Genomic DNA, 21677 nt, shown 5'->3' on the forward strand with positions numbered 1-21677 from the left:
ACACGGTTCTCAATTTTCCACCATCATCCTACCACCTCAGCTAAAGGCACAAATATCGCTGTCTCCCTTCTTTGCGGTCGGAGAGACGTTCTTCCTGCTATGGGTGATCCTTCCAGCTCTTCTCTGGGTACCATCATCTCCCAGCACAACAGATGTGACCAGCAGCCTTCTCAATGCTGATATGGATGGGCTCACCTCTTTCCAAGTTGTCCACTTAGCTATTAAGAAAATACATGGCTGACACAGGGCAACAGGCCTTACTGGATTTTGGATGTTGGTACCAAGACCCCTGTGACTAGAAACACATGACCTTTGTGCTCAGCTCTGCCAATCTGGCCACGTCGAGACTGCCCCACGCCCAGCCTGGGGCTCCCCACTGTCCCCTGTCCCGTACCGTATGGCATAGGTCATCCGGTCAGGCCGCATGACTCTCATCATACAGAGGCGCTGCAGGGCTGTCTTGTCCTTCCACTCCTGTGGAAACTTCTCCTTCTCAGGACATTCCGATTCCACAAACTTCTTCCAACTCTTGGCGGATCCCTCAATGTCTCGATCCAGATTACAGAATTCTTCCATTGATGAAAGTGCCTGTGACATTTTGGAGAATCTTGCTGTGAAATACAGTTTCTCCAGAAAGCTATAGTTTTCATTGCGTTGGGGGCAGAGGGAAGGTGTCAAGGAACGAGATACGAGTATAGACGTAATTCTGTCTTGTTCATACTCGCATCTGGAATCTTGGATCTTCCCCCCAGGTAAGCTCAAGGAAAAGGAGGTGTTTTGATCAAGTCGCCTCAGCAAACTGTACTAATAGTGTGCAAGGGTTAGCAAATAAAGTGTTTGGATTATTATCAGTAGCACATTGAACTGCACCTTCCTGCAGGGTACTGATTGGGAAGAGGGACAAGAAAAGATACCATGACTTTTCTGTTCACGGAGCCCAGACATTTCAAGTCTCCGACTCCTTCCTTTTATCTCAATACTCATTCTGCTGGCAACTCAAGTTCTCTCCCAAGGTGCCTCTAGATAGTGACTTTGTGTGAATGCCAACACTGAAATTTCCATGAGTTGCCTGTTTCCAATAAGGACTAAGTCCAAATACGCAACTTAGTAATCAAACGTTTTCATCTAGCGTTTCCTTCCGATCCATCCGGGGAACCGGGTGTCCTTCTTCCCTCCTACTCTGTCCAAGAGTATCAATGCCCAACCCTGGAACTGTGCCAGACTCATTCCCAACTCAACTCTTTGTCTACGCTACTTTCATCATGCGAGAGATCCTTGATCTCTCCTCCCCCAAATTCCACTCCTTCCTTTTCTTGCGCTGGTCACGATGAGCATGTGGTAAGGTCCTACAGGTTGTTACAGTCCTGGTCATAATCAGCAACCTCTCTCAGGTACCTTCTCTCTCACAGAGAAACACAGAGCCTTCCCATCCTTCTTGCGTGGGCTACTTGGAACTACTCAGTGTTGAAATCTTTAACAAAGGGTCTGATTCAAGGTTCAGGTGTTTGGTAGCTGACAGCTTTAAAGCCTTATCCACTCCCCTGCCACCACCCCACACCTTCTTCTTCTCCTCCATATCCAGGCAAGCTGATAAGTAAGTCTTGGTACTCCCTCCTCGGGTGCTGGAGGGAAGCCAAACCCTGTAAACCCCTGCTCACATACAGAAATACTCACCCCTGCCCCAACCTTAAACTACTAAAAATAAATAAATAAATAAATAAATAAATAAATAAATAAATAAATAAATAAAAAAAACCAAAAAAAAACCAAAAACCAAAGTGGTCTCCTTCCTTGGCTCTCTCAAGCCATTTTCAAATTTGGTTTTTAACGTTTATTCATTTTTGAGAGAGAGACAGAGAGAGAGCAAGTGCGTGAGCGGGACAGGAGCAGAGTGAGAGGGAGACACAGAATCCGAAGCAGGCTCCGGGCTCTGAGCTGTCAGCACAGAGCCCGATGTGGGGCTCGAACCCACAGACCGTAAGATCATGACCTGAGCCGAAGTTGGATGCTTAACCGACCGAGCCACCCAGATGCCATGTGAGTAATACATTTTTTAATACTCTCTTGGTATGTGCGTGGCATCATCAGTCTTGATGTCAAAACCAAATTTTGGGTGGTGGTTCATCCCATCCCATTCCTTGAGAATGCCCACATAAACATTAGTCACTTGGACACTTTTCTGCAATTCTTTCCATTATTACTTGACTTTGCTTATACATTTGGTCTCTTCCATGAGATTAAAAGGTAGAGTATGTCCAAAGCATCTACCACAAGGCCATGAATTTTAAGTATCCCAATACCTTCTTGCTATTTGAATTCATCTGTTCGTCCATCCATCCATCCATTCAACATTTATTGAATGCTTCATGCCAGGCACTTGGGGGTACAAAGGTAAAAAAAAAAAAAAAGGACACACGCCTTCAAGGAACTTGCAGTCCTAAGTTAAGGAGAAAGGACAGATGAGGGAGGCCTTCGGATGTAAGTAGAATTCTGTTGGGCAGAGATGGAGGGAGAGAAAAGGGAAGGGCATTTAATGGGGTGGGGTCAACGAGAGTCAAAGTCTGGAAAGGGGAGGGGGGGGCCTGTCAGAAAGCAGTGTGCCAGCAGCAGAGGGGTCTTATGGGTGACCTGGGGCAGGTGAAGCTAGAGAAGGACACAGACCCTTAGTCTGGGCTCGCCGAGTCTCATTTCCCATGTGGACGAACACAGGTCCTGTCTTCACGTGCCCTTTCACACGGGCTCTGTGTCCCCCCCCACCCCCTGCCCCACTTGACCTTGGCCACTAAGCAGGGGGTGCGTGTCACTCTATTGAGAGGTGGGGGCCGGGGGGAGTGGTGTGTAGCACGGGGAAGGGGGCACCTGGTCCCAGCACCACCGCCCCACAAGCCTCTTGTGACTCAGAGACTGTGGGCTTTGATTTTCCCACTTGGATAACGAGGCCAAGCAATCCCGGTCCCGTTGCTCACATTCTAATGTAGAAACGAGTGCTTTGAAGATGGTAACGCCCTCCCCGCTGCTTCCTTGGGGTTCCTGCAGTTACTGAATCCCCCCACCTGGCTTACTTGCCTGTCACTCCCGCAAGACTGTGAGTTCCCTGCGGGCAAGGACTTTCTTAGGCGTCTCCGAAAGCCTTGGAACTAGCAGGCTGCCTGGCGCTTAGCAAGTGCTCAATTAATAAAGTTTGACATCTGGGCCGCCAGCAGGAGGGCTCTTGACAGGCTGCGAAAAGCTGCTGCTACTGTAATTACTTCTCTCTGGGCTGAGGAACCGACTCCCATCTTCTTACAGCTTCACCCCTGCTCCCAGCTGGCATCACCATTAACCCTTCTGCGGGCCCGTTACCCCCTCGGGCGATACCACAAAACTGAGCACATTATGCCCCGATCAGCATTCCCAGCTGCCGTGACTGGGTCTGAAACACGCTTTCTTGAGGCTCTGGGTTGAGCACAATTGCAACATTTAATCTTCCAAATGAGGCAAAGGGATTTCTAGCCTTCTAATAAGCTAAATGGAAATGACTAATTAACCTAATTACATTGGGCTGTGCAGCAAAATACAACTGTGCAAATTGGCGTCCAGAGTGGAAGGGAGAGGTCCTTTCAGACTCTGACAAAGGCGTGCATCATCGAAGAGATTTTATAATAGAGAAAGGGACGTGCCATTACCTTCCGGCTCAGCATTTGGTGAGACTTAAAACATCCTCACAAAGGATAATCATAAAAGGAGTCTTTTATCTCAAAGAGTTCGCTCATTACCTGATTATTAGTGCTTCTGGGGAAACAAGGCAAGCAACCTTCCTCATCAGATAGAATTAAAAACTTCTGTTTGGTAAGTCATATCCTATGCAGTTGTATTTATGTCTTCAGGCTAACATTCAACCCAACGCTTAAAAGGAGCGTTGATCAAAGGCTTTGGTGATGTATACTACGCATCATATTTTGTTCCACCTGCTGACATCCTGCCCCGTGCTTGAGCGGGACGGGGGTGGCCTTTTGCTGCCCTACCTAACGCAACTCAGAGAACGAGAGAGAAAGCTAAGCGCTCATTTGTAAAAGGCTTTGACCAGCCAGACGAGCTTAACCCACACAACCAAACGGAGAAGCGAAGCGGAGCAAGCAATCCGTCTTGTGGAAAGAGAAACGGAACTGGGTGGCACAGGAGCTTTCGAGTTGAGTAACGTCAAGTGAAAGTGGTAGGGTGTGCTTTTGAATCTTTTATTCTTTATGACTTTTGCTGCGGAGGGCTTTGTGGCGTAGCACAGGGAAAGGCAAGCTGGACTGGAATTCCAGACTCACAATTCCTCAAGGTTTCACCTTCAGTGGACAAGTTCCATCAGGCACGATGCCCATCAACCACAGCAATATATACACCCCACAGCCGGGTAATTAATAATCATAACTATTACGGGGTGAGCTGTGTTCCCCAGAAAGATGGGCCGAAGGGCTAACTTCCCAGACTTGTGTGTGACCTTATAGTTGGAGGTAGGGTCTTTGCAGGTGTGATCAAAATGAGATGAGGTCACCAGGGTGGGCCCTAACCCAGTACGACTGGTGTTCTTAGGACAGAAGATGTCAAGACACACAGAGGGAAGATGACATGTGAAGGCTGTGGGATGGACTGAGGCCACCACAAGCCAAGGAATACCCGGAGCCTCTGGAAGCTGGAAAAGGCAAAGAAGGATCCTCTTCTAGAGACTCTGGAGGGACCATGACGTTGACATTTTAATTCCAGACTTCCAGATTCCAGAACTGTGAGAGGACCCAGGCTGTAGTACTTTGTGATAGCAGCTCTAGGAAACTAATGCCATGGCCATAACCATAACTATAATCACAAGTACCTTCCGTTTCCTGACCATTTACTATCTGTTCAGCGGAGCCCTAGGAGGTGGGTATTATAATAGCCATTTTGCAGATAAGGAAAGAAAGGTTCAGAGGAATGAGATCATGTGCCAGAGGCCACACACACTCCAACTAGAACTTGAACCCAGGAATGCCTGCCTCCAGAGCCTGTGTTAACCAGTCCATCGTTACTCCGGTTCTGCAAATGGGCTCATTCAGAACTGATTTCCAGAATTTATTCCCTCCATAAGGGCAGCAGACTATGCGTCGGTATTCTCAGCCCTGGGGCCACACTGTCCATCAAGGTAGTCAATGAGCCAATGAAATGTGGCTCATGTGACTGAGGAATTGCATTTTTAATCGCACTTAATTTTAATTATTGTTATTTTTTTTTAAGTTTATTCACTTAAGTAAACTTTACACCCAATGTAGGGCTCGAACTCATGACCCTGAGATCAAAAGTCTCATGCTTTTCCTGCTGGGCTATTCCAGCTGCCCCAATTTTAATTATTTTTAAATTTAAGTTTAGAAGCTGGAACTTGGCTTTAGTAATTTGGAAAACTTTTAAGTACGTTCTGAACAACTTAGGTCAATATTGTAAATCTAAGTTTTATGAACCCTAAATACGTATCCAGTGCTTGTGATGAAAAGTTAACATCTGAATTGAAATGAGCTGTACGTGGGGCTCCTGAGTGGCTCAGTCGGTTAAGTGTCCGACTTTGGCTCAGGTCATGATCTTGTGGTCTGTGAGTTCGAGCCCTGCATCATGCTCTGTGCTGACAGCTCAGAGCCTGGAGCCCACTTCAAATTCTGTGTCTCCCTCTCTGTCTGTCCCTCCCCTGCTCATGCTCTTTCTTTTTTTCTCTCTTTCTCTCAAAAATAAAGATTAAAAAAAAAAAAGAATGAGCTGTACGTGTAAAAACTACACACCAGAATTCAATGACTTGATAGAAAAACAAAAAATGTTTCATGAATAGTTTTTATAATAACTACCTATGCAAATGGTATTTTGGCTACCCTAGGTTTTTCTCCACAAATCTCTGCATTTATTATGATTTTTCTTAGAAATCTTGGAACTTTGTTATTTTGGTTATTGTTGTGAATGGAGTTCTTCATTACTTCTTTTCCAGTATATTATTCCTCTTCTTATCTGCCCACAGGGTCCAGAATGACAAATGCAGTTAATAAATGAAAATCACTCACACCTTTGCTGTTTAGGTCAGGAATCAGCAGACTATAGCTTGCAGACCCAATCTGGCCCACCGCCTGCCTTTGTAAATAAAGTTTTATTGGCACTCAGCCATTTCCGCTTATTTACACATCGCGTGTGACTTTGGCAGAGCTGAGTAGTTGTGACCGAGTCTGGCCCTCAAACCATAAATATTTGCTGTGTGACCCTGTACAGAAAAAGTTTGATGAATCCTGATTTAGATACAGCCCTAAAGATGATTCAAAGAATACCTGTGGACTCTGAAAAAGAAGTTAGAAAAATTTGGGGGGCAAAGGCAGCATGAGTGAAATTAGCCTCGAATTTCCTAAGATGGTTCCTTCGAAGAGGAGAGCGTGTGTATAAATATTAAGTTCTGGGCTTCTGTTATAAAATGAATCCACTTGGATGGCTCTCAAGGGAATTATGCTCTGTGAACAAGCCAGTCCGCCAAGGTTACATACTGTAGGATTCCATTTACATAACGTCCTTGGGAGGACAAAATTGTACAAGTGGAGAACAGATTAGTGGTTGCCATGCGTGAGGCACTAGGGGAGGGATCAGGTGGTTGTGGTCATAAAGAGCAGCACAGGGGTCCCTACAGTGATGGAATTTTCTGTACCTTGACTGGGGTGGTGGTACCTTGGTGGTACCTTGACCGGGGTGAATCTTCACATGTGAAACACACACACACACACACACACACACACACACAAATGCATAAAAAATTAGTGAGATCAGACTCAGATTAGTGGATTGTATCAATGGAAATGTCCTGGGTGTATGTTCCAAGATAGGAATGCAAGATGTTACCACGGAGGGATGCAGGGTATGAAGGATATTTCTATTATTTCTTATAATTGCATGTGAATTCGTATCATCTCAACATTTTAAAAAACTTAATAAAAAATGTAAAGAGCAAGAGAACCACTCCCGTCACTCGAGAGTCCTTTGTTCTATGAACTGTGTATAACATGCAACAAACATGGATAATCACAAAGAGGATTAATTTCGTGTAGATGCCAGTGTCCCCAAAGCACCAGCACCTGCTGTGTGTAAGCATCCAGGTGTGCACCCGACGGCTGCCTACGTGGATGGTGGCCCGGACCCTGCAGGGGGGAACTGCTCAGTCAACGTCACTGCTCGGCATCATATCACACACCCATCGTGTCACATCAATGCAGGCATGGTCCCTACAGCAAGGAGCTTATACTTTGTGATCTTTTCGTGGAATAACGTTCATAGAATCCCAACCACACTCAGCTGCGTAACATGGAAAGAAAACATGCTTTGCGTTAAATGCGAATAAAGAACATCGATGTCCCGGGTGAACGTGAGAAGAAAATGCATTTCTCAGGTGCTCAATAAATGTGAGCTATTATGAACCGGTAGGAATCCCAGCCTGGGATGCATCCCCCACCGAGTTAGGACCCGCATGGATGTGCCTGAACAGAGCCCTGGCAGGTGTCTGGTTCCGGGGGGCCCTGTTGGAGCACCCCCACACGGCCTGAGGGCCCCACGGAGGAGCCCGCGGTCCAGCCCTCAGTGCCGGCAGGTGAAAGGCAGCTCGGCTGAGGCAGGGAAGCTCCCGGATCTTCCTGTCGCCCCACATCCTGAGGGCAGAGCCCTGAACCAGCGTGCACCTGTTCCACTGACAGCCTTCCCAGCAGGCCCGGGAAGGGTGAGCTCTGCTGTGGGGGGCCAGGTGAAGGCACGCACCCGTGTTTAACCCCCAAGGAGCGCCGCGCCGACTTCATAGGGACAAGTGTCAGGGGAGAAACTCCAAGAGCTGAGAACTTGACTTTTTTCAAGGGGCCTTTTCTACTGACCTTTATGCCACCCCAGGCCTGATGGGAGAGGAAGCCCACGGGACTGGTGACGCCCGTCTGCCCCGGAGATCGAAGCAAGAAATCCAGCGTGGTCACACTCACTTCCCCGCTCGTGAGGAGGATCTGCAAGGCGGAAGAACGATACCACGATGCTTTAGGGGTGCTGGTCATAGGGTTCTGGAGATCTGGGGGTTCGCACTCGGTGTAATCATCGCTGCTTTGAACCCTAGAGCGTGCTCATCAGTGTTGGCTGTTTTAAAGAGGGTGGAGTGTGGGGCACCTGGGGTGGGTGGTGGGTCAGTCGGTTAAGCGTCTGACTCTTTAACTCGGCTCAGGTCATGATCTCACGATTTGTGGGTTTGAGTCCCGCATGGGGCTCTGTGCGGGCAGCGTGAAGCCTGCTGGGGATTCTCTCGCTCCCTGTCTTTCCCTCCCCTGCTCGCTCTCTCAAAATAAACAAAAATAAACGTTCAAGAGGGTGGAGTGAAAGAAAGTGGGTTATCTGCGCAAGTCACTTCTGCGTATGTGTATATTCACCCACCAACATCAGGGTGACATAAATGCACGCAGTGAGCGACCAGGTACCTTGATTAGCAAGCGTTTTGTGTATCCGTCCTAAATGCCATGGAGCACATCTCTGCGATCTGAGAAGATGACACATATAAGCGACATGCCTGAGGAGGATGTCAAAGTCACATACGGACACATGCAAGAGAGAAATGCACGAATGAATCAATAATGCTAAAGGGGTTCCAGAATAGGGGAGTGACCAGCAAGCAGGGCAGTGGGATTAATTTGATGAAACCTTTTTATTCTTCTCTTTCTCCTCCTCCTTCGTTTTTTTTTTTTTTTGTTTTGAGAGAGAGAGAGAGCAAGAGAGCGAGTGTGAGCAGGGGAGAGGCAGAGAGAGAGGAAGAGAGAGAATCCCGAGCATGCTGTCAGCACAGAGCCCGACGCAGGAATTGATCTTATGACCATGAGATCATGACCTGAGCCGAAATCAAGAGGTGGACGCTCAACTGACTGAGCCACCCAGGTGCCCCTTTCATTTTTTGAAGTAATCTCTACACCCAATGTGGGGCTCAAACTCATGACCCCAAGATCAAGAGTCACACGTTCCACTGACTGAGCCAGCCAGGTGCCCCACGTTCTTCTGATGACACCACATGCTTCTGGGCTGGAGAGGGAATACAGAGGGTGACAGGGACGAGCCACACTAACACTGCCCCGTGGATTCAGGCTTTGGAACATGCAAACAGAGTCAGCCCAGAAGTCATCATAGCATATCTGGTATTTAGAATTGGAAGAGGCCTTCGAGATAATCTAAGCGTGTTCCCAGTTAACTTACGGAAAAAATTCCCAAACCTAAATGATTAGAGGGATAAATGCGAGGAAATAAATTCTCGTGGCTTTTTGATGTTGAGAGTAAGTGGAAGACAAGGTTTTCTTATTAACACTGGAAGTCCCTGATGCCCCCCAAGCTCTTGAGAATCAGAGTACTTAAGGACCTTTTCAAGGCCAAATCTGCTATGGCTATGGAAAGACATTTACAATTTCTTTAAAAAAATTTTTTTTAATGTTTGTTTATTTTTGAGACAGAGAGAGACAGAGCATGAGCAGGGAAGGGGCAGAGAGAGAGGGAGACACAGAATGTGAAGCAGGCTCCAGGCTCTGAGCTGTCAGCATAGAGCCCGATGCGGGGCTCGAACTCACAAACTGTGAGATCATGCCCTGAGCCAAAGTCGGACGCTTAACCAACCAAGTCACCCAGGTGCCCTGACATTTGCAATTTCTTATTTTGAGGGAAGGTTGGGGCATGAAACTCACATCCCTAGAGGTAAATAAATAATGAGGGATGCTCTACATTTCTTCTAGCATCTCAAAAAGTATCTAGTTTTTGGTATGGCCGTTGAGTTCCATTTTTAGTGCCAGCTTGGGTTGATGGCTAGTGGCCTGCTGGAGGACAGTGTTGAGGAGGATCCTAGGTCATCCAAGGTAAACGAGTACAATGGTTGATTAGGCATGTTTGCCATGAGTGTGACAATGGTGAGGCAGCATGCACGCGCCATATTGGACCTTCTTGTCCGATGCCTCTGCGTAGAGCCTAATAGTCTTCACGTTCTATGGGAAGCGAAGTGAAAAGAGCAAACTTTCTTTACACCTGCTGGTTGGGCACTGGAAAATGACGTGTTTTCTGGAAACTTCTTGATTCTACTTTTACCTGAAAGGTAAGCTGGGCAAGGTAGGTCAGCTTATCACACTCGAAGAGCCCACGTGTGGTGTACTGGTATACGGAGAAGGTGACGCTGTCTATCAGATTGGTCACACGCGCCTTGAGGCTCTCGTCCGGAGCGGCCTTCTCCACAGCCTTCTGGAAGACGATGCTGAAGGCCTGGGGGCAGGAGGTTGGACACTGGTAATTTACACAGATCTCTGTATACGTAACTAGTAGACTCACCTGTGAAGAATACTGTAATTTGCCAGCCTCAGAAATGTTTTCCCAGCATATCCTGCCAAGAAGGGACCGTGGTTGGGGCGCCTGGGTGGCTCAGTCGGTTAAGCGTCCGACTTCGGCTCAGGTCACGATCTCGCGGTCCGTGAGTTCGAGCCCCACATCGGGCTCCGTGCTGACGGCTCAGAGCCTGGAGCCTGTTTCGGATTCTGTGTCTCCCTCTCTCTCTGACCCTCCCCCGTTCATGCTCTGTCTCTCTCTGTCTCAAAAATAAATAAACGTTAAAAAAAATTTTTTTTTTTTTTTAAAAAGAAGGGACCGTGGCAACAAGACAACATTCTATGAGCTCTTTTCTTAGTTTGCTCGTATGAATTGTTACGTTGCCATGATGTGGGCAAAGCTATGAGGCATACACAGAAGAGCCTACAGTTCTGACTGGTGAAAAGTGACTATCCAGGAACCAAAATAATTAAATTAGATCCAGTAAGTTCTGTTGGATAACCACCCCCACAAATGGGTAAGCACGGTCAACAATAACCAGCTGGGATTAGTGATACTATCCAGTAAATTCCAGAATTCCTGATGGTAGAACCAAAATGGGTTGGACAAATCTGTTGTCTTAAAGAGACTCTTGTACATAATAGGTACTCACAATATTTTAAAATTAATTACTTTTCCTTTTGGTAATGATCAGAATCTCATGTGCTGTTTTTCTTCCTCCTAAGTCTGCAGTCATTTGGGGAATCCTTTTACACACCCTTTATTTCTTCATAGACCCCTCCTGAATCAGAGAGCAGGGTGCGAGGCCTGCTTTGGCTACGTCTTCTGAACATTAAGGGTCTCTTATGAAATACAAATGATATGAATCAATTTTTCGTGGTTTACACGTATACAGCATTTATACAAATCAAGATTAGGAATGCTGCACTTTGTGATATGCATAGAATGAGTCATTAAAGAAAATAAAAATCAAGATATAATCAGGCCTTTCCAATTCGTGGCTATGCAGATTTCCAGTCTTTACTCTATTGCCCTTTGGTGGCTTCAAAAAAAAAGAAGAAGAAAAAAAAAGGAGTCTTGGGTCTTTCCAACACCAGGTATTTAAACCTCAGTGGAAACCATATAAAATTTGTATCTCGAGATTTCCTCAGTTGCAAAATGGGGGGAAAAATAGGACCTCCTTTTTTTCAAAGTTCCATGGTGTTTCCTGTTAAGGAAACCCTTGCAGGCTCCCTTCTTCATTCAGTTTTGATGATCCTAGCAAAATCTTCTGACTGCCTTCAACCCAATCCACGGTGATGTGTGCCCACACCTCGTAGGCTGGAGATTAGCTCAGTGGAGGTGGGTCCTGTCCCCCAGGTCCACACAGAGAAATCTGGAAAACTTATACTGGCGAGTGAGTCTGCAGAGACTGAGTGTATAGCTTTCCCCAGGGCGTTACCGTGCCTTCTTTTCCCTAAAACTATCTTTATTGAAAATGATAGTGATCAGTAAAGAATCTCCAGCTACTAAGTTTAGACAAGGTGGTTCACGAGTCAGGAAAAAGACCTAAAGAAAATGCAAAGACTTAGGTACGCTTAGCATTTTCTTTACATTCAGCTAAGTTGGGCTCCCTTTTCCGTTCCATCCTAAAGGGGACTCCCATCCTCCTGACTTCCAGGAGGAAGCCAGCGCTGGGCTGACCTCTGCTTGTACGACCCCCTCCTGGAGGTCATCTGTTGCGCACACGGTCCCATGGCTGGCTCTAACCACCCTGTCACTCTTCTAGGGCCCCTGTCCATGGCCTTGCGCCTTAGATAGGTTTCACCTTGGGGGCGCCTGGGTGGCTCAGTCAGTTAAGCGTCCGACTTCGGCTCAGGTCATGATCTCATGGTTTGTGAGTTTGAGCCCCATGTCGGGGTTTTGCTGACAGCTCGGAGCCTGGAGACTGCTTTGGATTCTGCGGCTCCCTGTCTCTGCCCCTTCCCCGCTTGCACCCTGTCTCTCTCTCTCTCTCTCAAAAGTAAATAAAAACATTTAAAAATTAAAAAATATATGTTTCATCTTGTCCTTTCTACCAGATTGTGGGCACACTGAGGATGGAAGTCAGTCCTTAGCAACCCAGAATCCAGCCCAGCTCTTCACGTATGATAGGCATTCAAAAGATCTGTTAATGAATGTGTCCCACTAGTGCCCTAAAGAGCTTGGGCAAAGCATGAGAGATGCTCCAGACCGAGGGTCTCAAACTCAGATGCCCCAGGGGCCAGGTGTGTAAGACCAAACGGGGACGAGGGGAAGGAACGTGGCCAGAGGGAGGCAGAAGCTGGTCCTGGAGGAGCCACCCATCCCCTTAGCTCCAGCCAACTTCTACTGTGTGGAAGGAATGGGGGCTCAGTACTGAAATCCAACACACTTTCACGGGAAGCCAGGCACCTGGATTAGTGGTTGTCCCGACTCTTGGAGCTTCACCACCAAGGAGGGTGAAAAGCCCTCTGAAAATAGGTCAACAGGCCTTCGGTTTGAGATCAGAGCTCTGTGCTCTTTGCTTCTGTCTGATTCTTCCCTTCCCCCCCTCTCTGAACAAGGTCCCTCCTCCAACTGTCCCCCTGCAAAGAAGACACAAAACAGAGGGACATAGGCCTTCCAGCCAGCGGTCTTATCTTTCTCATGACCCCCTGGTCCTCGGCCAGTGAAGCCTCATTAACCCTCTCTTAGCCTTTGGCTGAGTTCTGGAGAAAAATGACAACACACCCCCGTTCCATCTTAACCTTGGTACGAGCTCCCCAGCTTTTCCAAAACCGGCTCTTGAAGAGTGTCTGGGTGTGTAAAAGCCAAGAGACACATTTGGACATATTCCTGCTCAGAGCCATTTGGGAAACAGGGATCTGTGGCTGGAACAGCGACCGTAAAACCCAACCTCAGACAAAAGCCGAGACCGTGGAGACCCCAGGGACTGGTTTTTCTTCCCATCGCACAAGGTTTCTAAGTATACTGTTGTTTCGGTCCCTCTGAAGACCCTTCACCTTCTTATCATTAAGCATTTAAATCTGCTCTCAATGATCAAGCTGGTTGGCAAGTCTTAGTAACAGTATGGGGGCCAAATACCTCCCCCGCCAAAAAAACACAGTGCTTCTATGACAACACAAGCCTCGATCAGGGTGTTATTGCTGCAAAACAACTTTCCCCAGGTTTCCGAACACATCTTTTCTTGGGTTTCATTTGATTTCTTTTCAGCCACTCTCAGAACTGGGGAGCCCTCTTATAGCTATTCTGCTTACCATGCTAACTCTTATGCTGTCTTCAAACATCTCGTAATTCTTTCATCGTTTGCTTTGACCTGAATACGAGGCCAAGCATTAGATCGCTTTTTTTTTTTTTTTAATTTTTTTTTTCAACGTTTATTTATTTTTGGGACAGAGAGAGACAGAGCATGAACGGGGGAGGGGCAGAGAGAGAGGGAGCATTAGATCGCTTTTAAGCGCATAAAATATAAACACAATTCCTTTCGTCTGCAGAGACTCTGAGTTGAGGGAAGGGGACCCGGAAACGGTACAATGCCATCCGCCATTGAATGAGCCCCAGGGACTGGAGACCTCCTGATTTCTCACCTGCTCACCTCCGTCCCCACACCTTGACCTCCATCAAGTGTTCCCCTTCGCAGAATGAGGGGTAAGCTCTGACTGTGTGTGTGTGTGTGTGTGTGTGTCCATCCTCTGTTAGGTTGAACCACAGAGGTTGTTCAGAAATGCTGCACTATCCCTAATGCGTCTTCAACTGTGCATACCCTACGGGAGAAAGATAGACTTTCATCGATTCACTTAAAATTTATAGGGCTTTATTTTTTCATGAGTAAGTTAAGAGCAGTCAGCACTTACAATGTGCTAACACCTTTGGTGTTAGAAATATCTCGGCAACCATAAAGCAGTCGCCTGGAGGAACTTAGGGTAGCGAGGAAACTAATTGAAGGCTGGACTGACGCCATTGCTTGGTCTTTAACCCCATGAAAGACACGCACACCTGTGATCGTCCCCATCGTATTTTAAGCTCTTTTGGGGGGCAGTGGGGGGCCACTTCTGATATTTCTTGGTTCTCTTCCTTGCCTTCAGTAAGCTTAGCACCCACCGTGTCGCCTGAGTGAGTGAGGCTGGGACAGCTCCTGCTCCTGTGGGAATAACCCGTGAGTCCTGAGTGACCCAGTTAAAGAGATGAGGACTGTAAGGTGGGTCTGAAGGTACCGTCACGGGTCCCCCGGATTTGATCTGATAGACCTGCTGTAGCCAACGGAGCCTGCGGGTAAGCCCTCCCGGACAGCTGGGTGGCTGTATGACCAGGTTTACGCAAAACCCCACAGGTGTAGGTCACCTTGAGAGAAAACTGGTACATCGGGTGGATCTTGCTGAGGTCATTCATGATGAAGTAGAGCAGGGAGGCCCGGGCGGCTGCGGGCCGGTAGTGTTCGCGGGCCTCGTTGATTTTCACTTCCGTCACCCTGGCCTCCTGGACCTGGTAGGGAAAGAAAGAGTGGTCCGTTCAACCGCTATTCAACCAACCCATCAGCCTGGCCTCTCTGTGTCCACACACACTGTGTCTGTGTGTGGGGCAGGTGGGTCTGGGTGGGGATAGCAGCTAGAAGGTTAGGAAGCTGCTGTGGTTTTTTTTTTTTTTAATGTTTATTCATTTTTGAAGTGGGGGTGGGCAGAGAGAGAGGGAGACACAGAATCTGAAGCAGGCTCCAGGCTCTGAGCTGTCCACGCAGAGCCTGAGGCGGGGTTTGAACCCATGAACCATGCATGAGGTCATGACCTGAGCCAAAGTTGGATGCTCAACTGACTGAGCCACCCAGGCGCCCCTGTTGTGTGTGTGTGTGTTTTTTTTAATAGAGCATCAGTGAGAAAGGAGGTGATCTTTCACAAGCATGAGAATACACACACATACACACACACATGCATATATTACTTGAAAATAAACCAGTATTACAGGCAGTGAAAGTCCAGTGAAAACAGCATAAATTGAATTTTGTTTTAATTTTTATGAAAGAGTTCATATGTAAATTCACAAAGAGGATCTCTCCTTTTAGTAAAAAAAACCCTTAATTCCCGTATAGTTGACACAGAGCGTGATATTAGTTTCAGGTGTACAATATAGCGACTCAACCCTTCCATACATCACCCGGTGCTCATCAAGATAAGTGTGCTGTTAGCCCCATCACCTACTGCCCCCCCACCCCCACCTCCCCTCTGGTGACCGTCAGTCTGTTCTCTACAGTCAAGAGGCTGTTTCTTGGCTTGTCTCTCTTTTTTGTTTCATTTTTTAAAACGCCACATATGAGTGCGATCATAGGGTATTTATCTGTCTCTGATCATTTCCCTTAGCATTCAAGTCTCTAGATCCATCTAGGTTGAAAGAGGATCTCTTTCAATGGAGTAGTTTATTATCAGAAAATGTCTTATCACAGGTAAAAATGAGGAAACAGACCCAAGCGTCAGAGAGGGAGTCTGACAGAAGAGGCCACTAAATACAAGCCTCAGTATGACCTGCCTTACGAGTGAAACTAATGATAATTTCTGAGACTCTCACAGGAAAAAAAAAAACAAACCACAACGATCCTTTACAAAGATCAGCTTGCAATAAACAATTATGAACTTCAGAAGGAAGTGTTACCAAGGGGGAAAATGAGAATCTACTCCCCCAAAATTCCCAGGAGGATTAGCATCCCAACAGCTGAAGATCCCTGAACAATCTATAACTCACCATTAACTATTTCGGTTTAAAAGCAGTAGAGCTGAAGAAAAACATAAAATCGGGACATTAGAAAGAGGAGCAGCTATTACCTAGAAAAAAAATGAACTCACTAGGACTTTTTAAGTAATTCAGTTATTTAAATGAAAAACCCAGTGCACAGGTTAAATAATGGACCAGTGCTGGAAGGAGAAGATGAAAACTAGAAGACAGATCTGAGGAAATTGGAACAAAGGTAGCTCAGAGAGAAAAGAAAAAGATGAAAAATATGTATGAGGTTGTGAGACTTGGCAGACAGAAAGAGAAGATTCAAAATACATTTAACAGAGATACAGGACAGAGAGAACGAGGGAGAAGCAACACTTGGAGGCATAACGGTTGAGAATTTTCCGATCCGGTGAAAGACCAGAGCTTTTAGAAGAAGCAGTCAATGTCAAAGAAAGTTTACTATCCACAGACCTTTGAAGAAATAATTATTTGCCTCAATTAGAAGATCACATCAAAAGGGGGAAATGAGATCTGAGAATTTCTTAAATATGTGGTTAATCTAAATAACAAGGGCTATAAAAATGACCACCATAGGGGCGCCTGGGGAGCTCTGTCAGTTGAGCGTCCGACTTCGGCTTAGGTCATGATCTCGTGGTTCGTGGGTTCGAGCCCCACATGGGGCTCTGCACTGATGGCTTGGAGCCTGGAGCCTGCTTCAGATTCTGTGTCTCCCTCTCTTTCTCTGTCCCTCCCCCACTCACACTGTGTCTCTCTCTGTCTCTTGAAAATAAATAAATGTTAAAAAAAAAGAAAATAAATAAATGTTAAAAAAAAAATGACCACCATAGGAAAAGGAAGTAGAAGGTGGAACTAAAATATTATAAAACAGTAACAGAAGATGGAAAAAGATGATCAAAGTATTCTGAAGTCCTTATATTGTCTTGGGAGAGGCTATATATCCCTTTATATTAGACTTTGTTAAATCAGTATATATATTGTTAAGTTATATAAAATGAAATATAATTTCCATATATAAATGAAACAAGGTTAATCAATAAAATAAAGTAAATTAACTTTTTTTTTTAAGTTTGAGAGAGAGCGAGCAAGAGAGAGTATGTGCACATGACGAGGGGGGGGGTCAGATAGTAAGAGAGAATCCCAAGCAGGCTCCATATGGACAGTGCAGAGCCCCACATGGGGCTCAATCTCATGAAATGTGAGATCATGACCTGAGCCGAGATCAAGAGTCAGATCTCTACTGAAGTGACTGAACCACCCAGGTATCCCCAAAGTAAATTAACTTTAAAATCAGGAAAGGATAAAGATAAGAATGATGAAAAATCAAGACGGGAGAAAAAAACAAATAAGCGTGGTTAATAGAAAACACGAATGAAGGCAGTAGAAAGAAATTCACTCTACCGATAATGTTAATAAACGTAAGTGGGTTAAATTCAGTAGCTAAAGACAAAGCTTCTCGGAAGGGGGTGGACTGAACAAAAACAGCTACTCAGAATGGTGTTATCACAGATCCATCCTTTTCAAGCTCACCTGGGTTCCTAATGCTGTCCACTAATTATGTTTCCTGAATTAACTTTTACTCCTATTTCAGTAAACCTTCACTCCCCTCCCCAAACTGCCTCACTACCACTCCTTCGCTCTCCGCAGGTGAACGTGACTCATGCTTTCACCGTCTATAGAGAGACCATCAGGATGGAATTTCCTTAATTTCTGCCTCTCCTCCGATTCCTTGAAGTTTCTGTCTCCTTACCTCAGTTGCCTGGATGGATCCATGGACCATGGATCTCATTTCTAGACTCATGCTTGCCCCCAACCCCTATCACATTGGAACTAGCTCTCCATCTTTCCAAAGACAAGCTCATCATCTGTGACCTGAATTAGATTTCCTCTGACTTTCTCATGTACCCCGCTACATTAATTGTTCCTTCTTTTTCCTGTAAATTCACCTTCTCTTATCAACTGCGGCTTTTACTTTACAAACCAGGCATCCTCCCACCTCTGGTGAAGATCTTACTGCACCCAATCTCTCCCGTTTCACGGGACCCATGTGTCCTTTAAGTCGCAATCCTTTCTCTCTCTGCCATTTCACAGTTTGGCTTCTTTCAAGGGTAGCTTATAGTCTCTTTCCCTTTTTCTGATCCCATTTGCTCTCATTCTAATTCAGTCTGACTTCTGCTTCCACGACACCACGGAAACCATTCTCCCCAAGATCACCGATGACTCCTTTCTGCAAAGTTCAGTGGCCACATCCCAGCCATACCTTGTTTGAGTCATCAGCATCATTCAACGTCACCGGCACACCCTCTTGAGATGCTTTCTTTCACAATCCCTTATTTTCCTGTTTTTCTTCCCATCTGTCTGCTCTATTCCACAGTCGACATGTTCTGTATTTCTCCTAAAACGTCTCAGGATTCCTCTCAACGCTCTATTCTTCAGTCTCCTCACTGCACACACACCTCCCCCATGATTTCCTCTGCTCTCAGTTTCAATGATCAACTACTTGTTGATGACTCTTAGCACCTTAGCACCAACCAAGGTCATTTATCTGGAAACTCAAGGAAGGGACCTATGTGAATGGCCCAAAGGCGTTCCAAACTCAACGCAACACAAACGAAACTAATAATGTCTTCTCATCCCCAGATCCATTTCTGCTCTCATCTTTCAGTTATTGGCATCAATGCCTATCTAGGTGTTTATTCCTGGAATCTGAGATGTTTTCTGGGCTAAAACTTTACCCATATATCACCATGTGTGAGCTGGGTTCTGTCCCCCCAGGCCCCATCTCTCCTACCCAAGACAGGGGGACTTGTACACAATTACTATACAAACTCTGCACTCCCTTTTCTAGAGATATGGAGGCCACAGAGAACCAGGAGTGGAACCTGGTGGCCAAGCAGCGGCCACAGAGACGATGTGAACCTGGACCTTCCTGCTCTCAGGCTCCCATTCCAACTTCATTTGTCTGTTACCCCAGTGTGGGCATGAGCAGCTGGTCTACCTACACCACCCGTCATCACCTCTCATTTTTCCTACCCTGTCCCGACCCACAACAACGGCTTTGATGTGTGGAGAAATCCCAATTAATCTGACCAACAGTGCCTTCCCTCCGAGGTGTCCTGTTACAGACTCATTTATCCTGCTCAGAACCAGTATCTTCATTGCTCCTCTGATCCAAGAGCAGGGCTGGGGATGAAAAAGAGCCTGTATAGTTTCAGCAGCCTCCCCGCAAAGGGCGAGGGGCTCGGACGCCCTCAAATCCTGTCCTCCCGTCTCCCACAGGGGGGAATAAAAGCCTTCCAGACAATGTGAGGTAAAGGAAGGAAGCTAGAGACCACAGTTTCCCGGGATGATAGCCGTTTTTGAGAGCTGGCCTTCCTGAGCAGCCACGGAAGCTGCTCGCATTGCAATCAGACTTGCGAGACTTCTGCCGGCTGGCGGGCTTTCTCAGGGAGCAACCGTGAGCCAGCCAGCGCTCACGGCGCACAGGGGTGCGATTCCTTAGCCTCGGGGCAAGTGTGCAAACTCTCAGCAGGCACAGAGTTCACGCTCGCCAAATGTCTGTGGAGTTGAGGGGTCAAACTCCTTGCCCAGAAGGCGGGAACTCCCTGATGCACGGCGTGAGGTGGTGATCTCAGGAATCCCGCCTGCCTTGACTTTCTGGAAGGAATGTGGGAACCTACCAACGCTACCTGGGAACGCTGCCAGGCAGTTTTACCTTCTTCTCGACTTCCGCGGCCGTCTGCTTGGTGGTCTCCAGGTTCTCCACTAAGGCCGTGTCCCCCAGGAAGTTCCCAGATGCTGAAGAGAGGCGAGAAAGCAGGTTGTCTTCTAGTGTTTTCAGGGTGATTTTGAACCCGTTCTGTTGCTTGGTGAGATCTGACTGCAAACATAGAGCAAGGGGGAGTCAGGTGCAGGAGCCCAGCACACCCTATGCCTGGCGTAGGTCTGAACAGATAAATGCTACGGGGTCTTCTTTTTTAACGTTTTTACTTGTTTTTGAGGGAGCATAGGCAGGGGAGGGGCAGAGAGAGAGAGGGCAACAGAGGATCTGAAGCAGGCTCTGCACCAACAGCAGCGAGCACGATGCGGGGCTCGAACTCACGAACCGCGAGGTCATGACCCAAGCCGAAGTCAGACGCTCAACTGGCCGAGCCACCCAGGTGCCCCTGAGGTACCTTCTTAATGTGTCCATAACCTTGGCTGGCTAGCCCCAGCCCCTTCTCAGAGGAGAAAACACAGTGCTGGCACATAGCGTGTTCCCTCAGTGGAAACTATTTGTGTGACTAGTCAGAGGGTAGGGTCAAGTTCTCATTCTCTGGAAGGTCACCTCTATTACCTCTTTACTGCCCCAAATGAATGGCTCTCCTGTAGATGCTCTTTACTTGGAAAAAAAAAATCAACAGAAACTGACAAGTTTAGACAAGCTCATCGCTGGAGCCTTCTTCAAAGTCAGAGTGGGGCTCCGGGGTCCAAGCTGACCTCCCCTCGTCTTCCCTTCCTGATCATTAGATTCCATACCCTAAAGCACTATGATGCTACTGGGGGGGGTGGGGAACGCGTGAGTTCAGGCAGCTGTCATTTCTTTGCCCTTGTACTGCATGGGATTATTGCTTTTCGAGCCCTGGAAAGAACAATCTTCCTGTTGGGGGCCCCAGCTGCAGCTACTCTGGTCATCTTCTGTTTCTTTTCTTTTTAAGTTTATTTATTTATTTTGAGAGAGTGAGTGCAGGCAGAGAGAGAGAGAGAGAGAGAGAGAGAGAGAGAGAGAGAATGAGAGAGAGAAAGAATCCCAAGCAGGCTCTGTGCTGTTAGATCACCGCAGCAGTCACAGAGCATTTTCTTCCTCCCTTCCTTGGTGGATCCCCCACGAACCTTCAGCTGCTCCAGGTCCGGCCTCTCCATGCTGACCACGGCGGCCAACAGCTGGTCCTCCAGGCCATCCCTGGTCACCGTAAAGTTGATCAGGGTGGCCTGAGCCTGCAGCTCGGGCTGGTAGTGAGGATTGGCCAGCTTGGTGTGAAGGATGAGACGGAAGCTGGGGTTGTATTCACATTCTTTGTCTCCGACTTTGATGAATCTGGAACACGAAGGGTCATGTGAAGGTGGGGTGCCTTCCTGTGAGACTTGGTTTGGGGGACAGAATTCCAGATGGTTTTTGTTTGTTTGTTTTTTGTAAGACCATAGCAAACAATATAGCCACATTCGGATTCGTCTCAAGCAGGTCTAGCCTGAACGCTAGGATTCTTATTTGCCCTAATGTGGGTTGGAACGGGGGTGGAGGGTGGAAGACTTTCTCCCACGGCCACCATGCTGGATTTTGCATGTGCCACCACAGGGAGAGGCATCCAGGGAGTTGCCCAGGGAGATGAGTACGTTATGAAACGTGCCCAGCAGATGGCAGTAAAGTGTTTGCAGGAAAGGGCACCCTAAGTTTGCAGAAAGGTGCCTTCTGGGCTAGCAGCGATGGGGCCCTTTTTCTTTCTTTTTTTTTTTTTAGATTTTTTTTCAACGTTTTTATTTATTTTTGGGACAGAGAGAGACAGAGCATGAACGGGGGAGGGGCAGAGAGAGAGGGAGACACAGAATCGGAAACAGGCTCCAGGCTCCGAGCCATCAGCCCAGAGCCT

The 21677-nt window shown here is 47.1% G+C and overlaps 1 protein-coding gene across 1 annotated transcript in view; it reads right to left on the reverse strand.

Moving 5' to 3' along the window:
* The window catches only part of DNAH9 (dynein axonemal heavy chain 9), a 340134-nt gene that overhangs the window by 58187 nt on the left and 260270 nt on the right, over window positions 1-21677 (reverse strand). Inside the window, exons 55-60 of the mRNA XM_047089868.1 lie at window positions 20923-21127; window positions 19766-19930; window positions 14668-14808; window positions 10096-10266; window positions 7875-7997; window positions 395-588 (exon numbers count right to left, since the gene is read on the reverse strand). Coding sequence (XP_046945824.1) covers window positions 395-588; window positions 7875-7997; window positions 10096-10266; window positions 14668-14808; window positions 19766-19930; window positions 20923-21127 — 999 coding nt within the window. The remainder of the gene's footprint in view (window positions 1-394; window positions 589-7874; window positions 7998-10095; window positions 10267-14667; window positions 14809-19765; window positions 19931-20922; window positions 21128-21677) is intronic.

This window comes from Lynx rufus, unplaced genomic scaffold, assembly GCF_022079265.1.
Source record: "Lynx rufus isolate CCGP_SWC_20201006 ecotype Redwood Valley unplaced genomic scaffold, mLynRuf1.p SCAF_28, whole genome shotgun sequence".
In the NCBI taxonomy this organism is placed as follows: domain Eukaryota; kingdom Metazoa; phylum Chordata; class Mammalia; order Carnivora; family Felidae; genus Lynx; species Lynx rufus.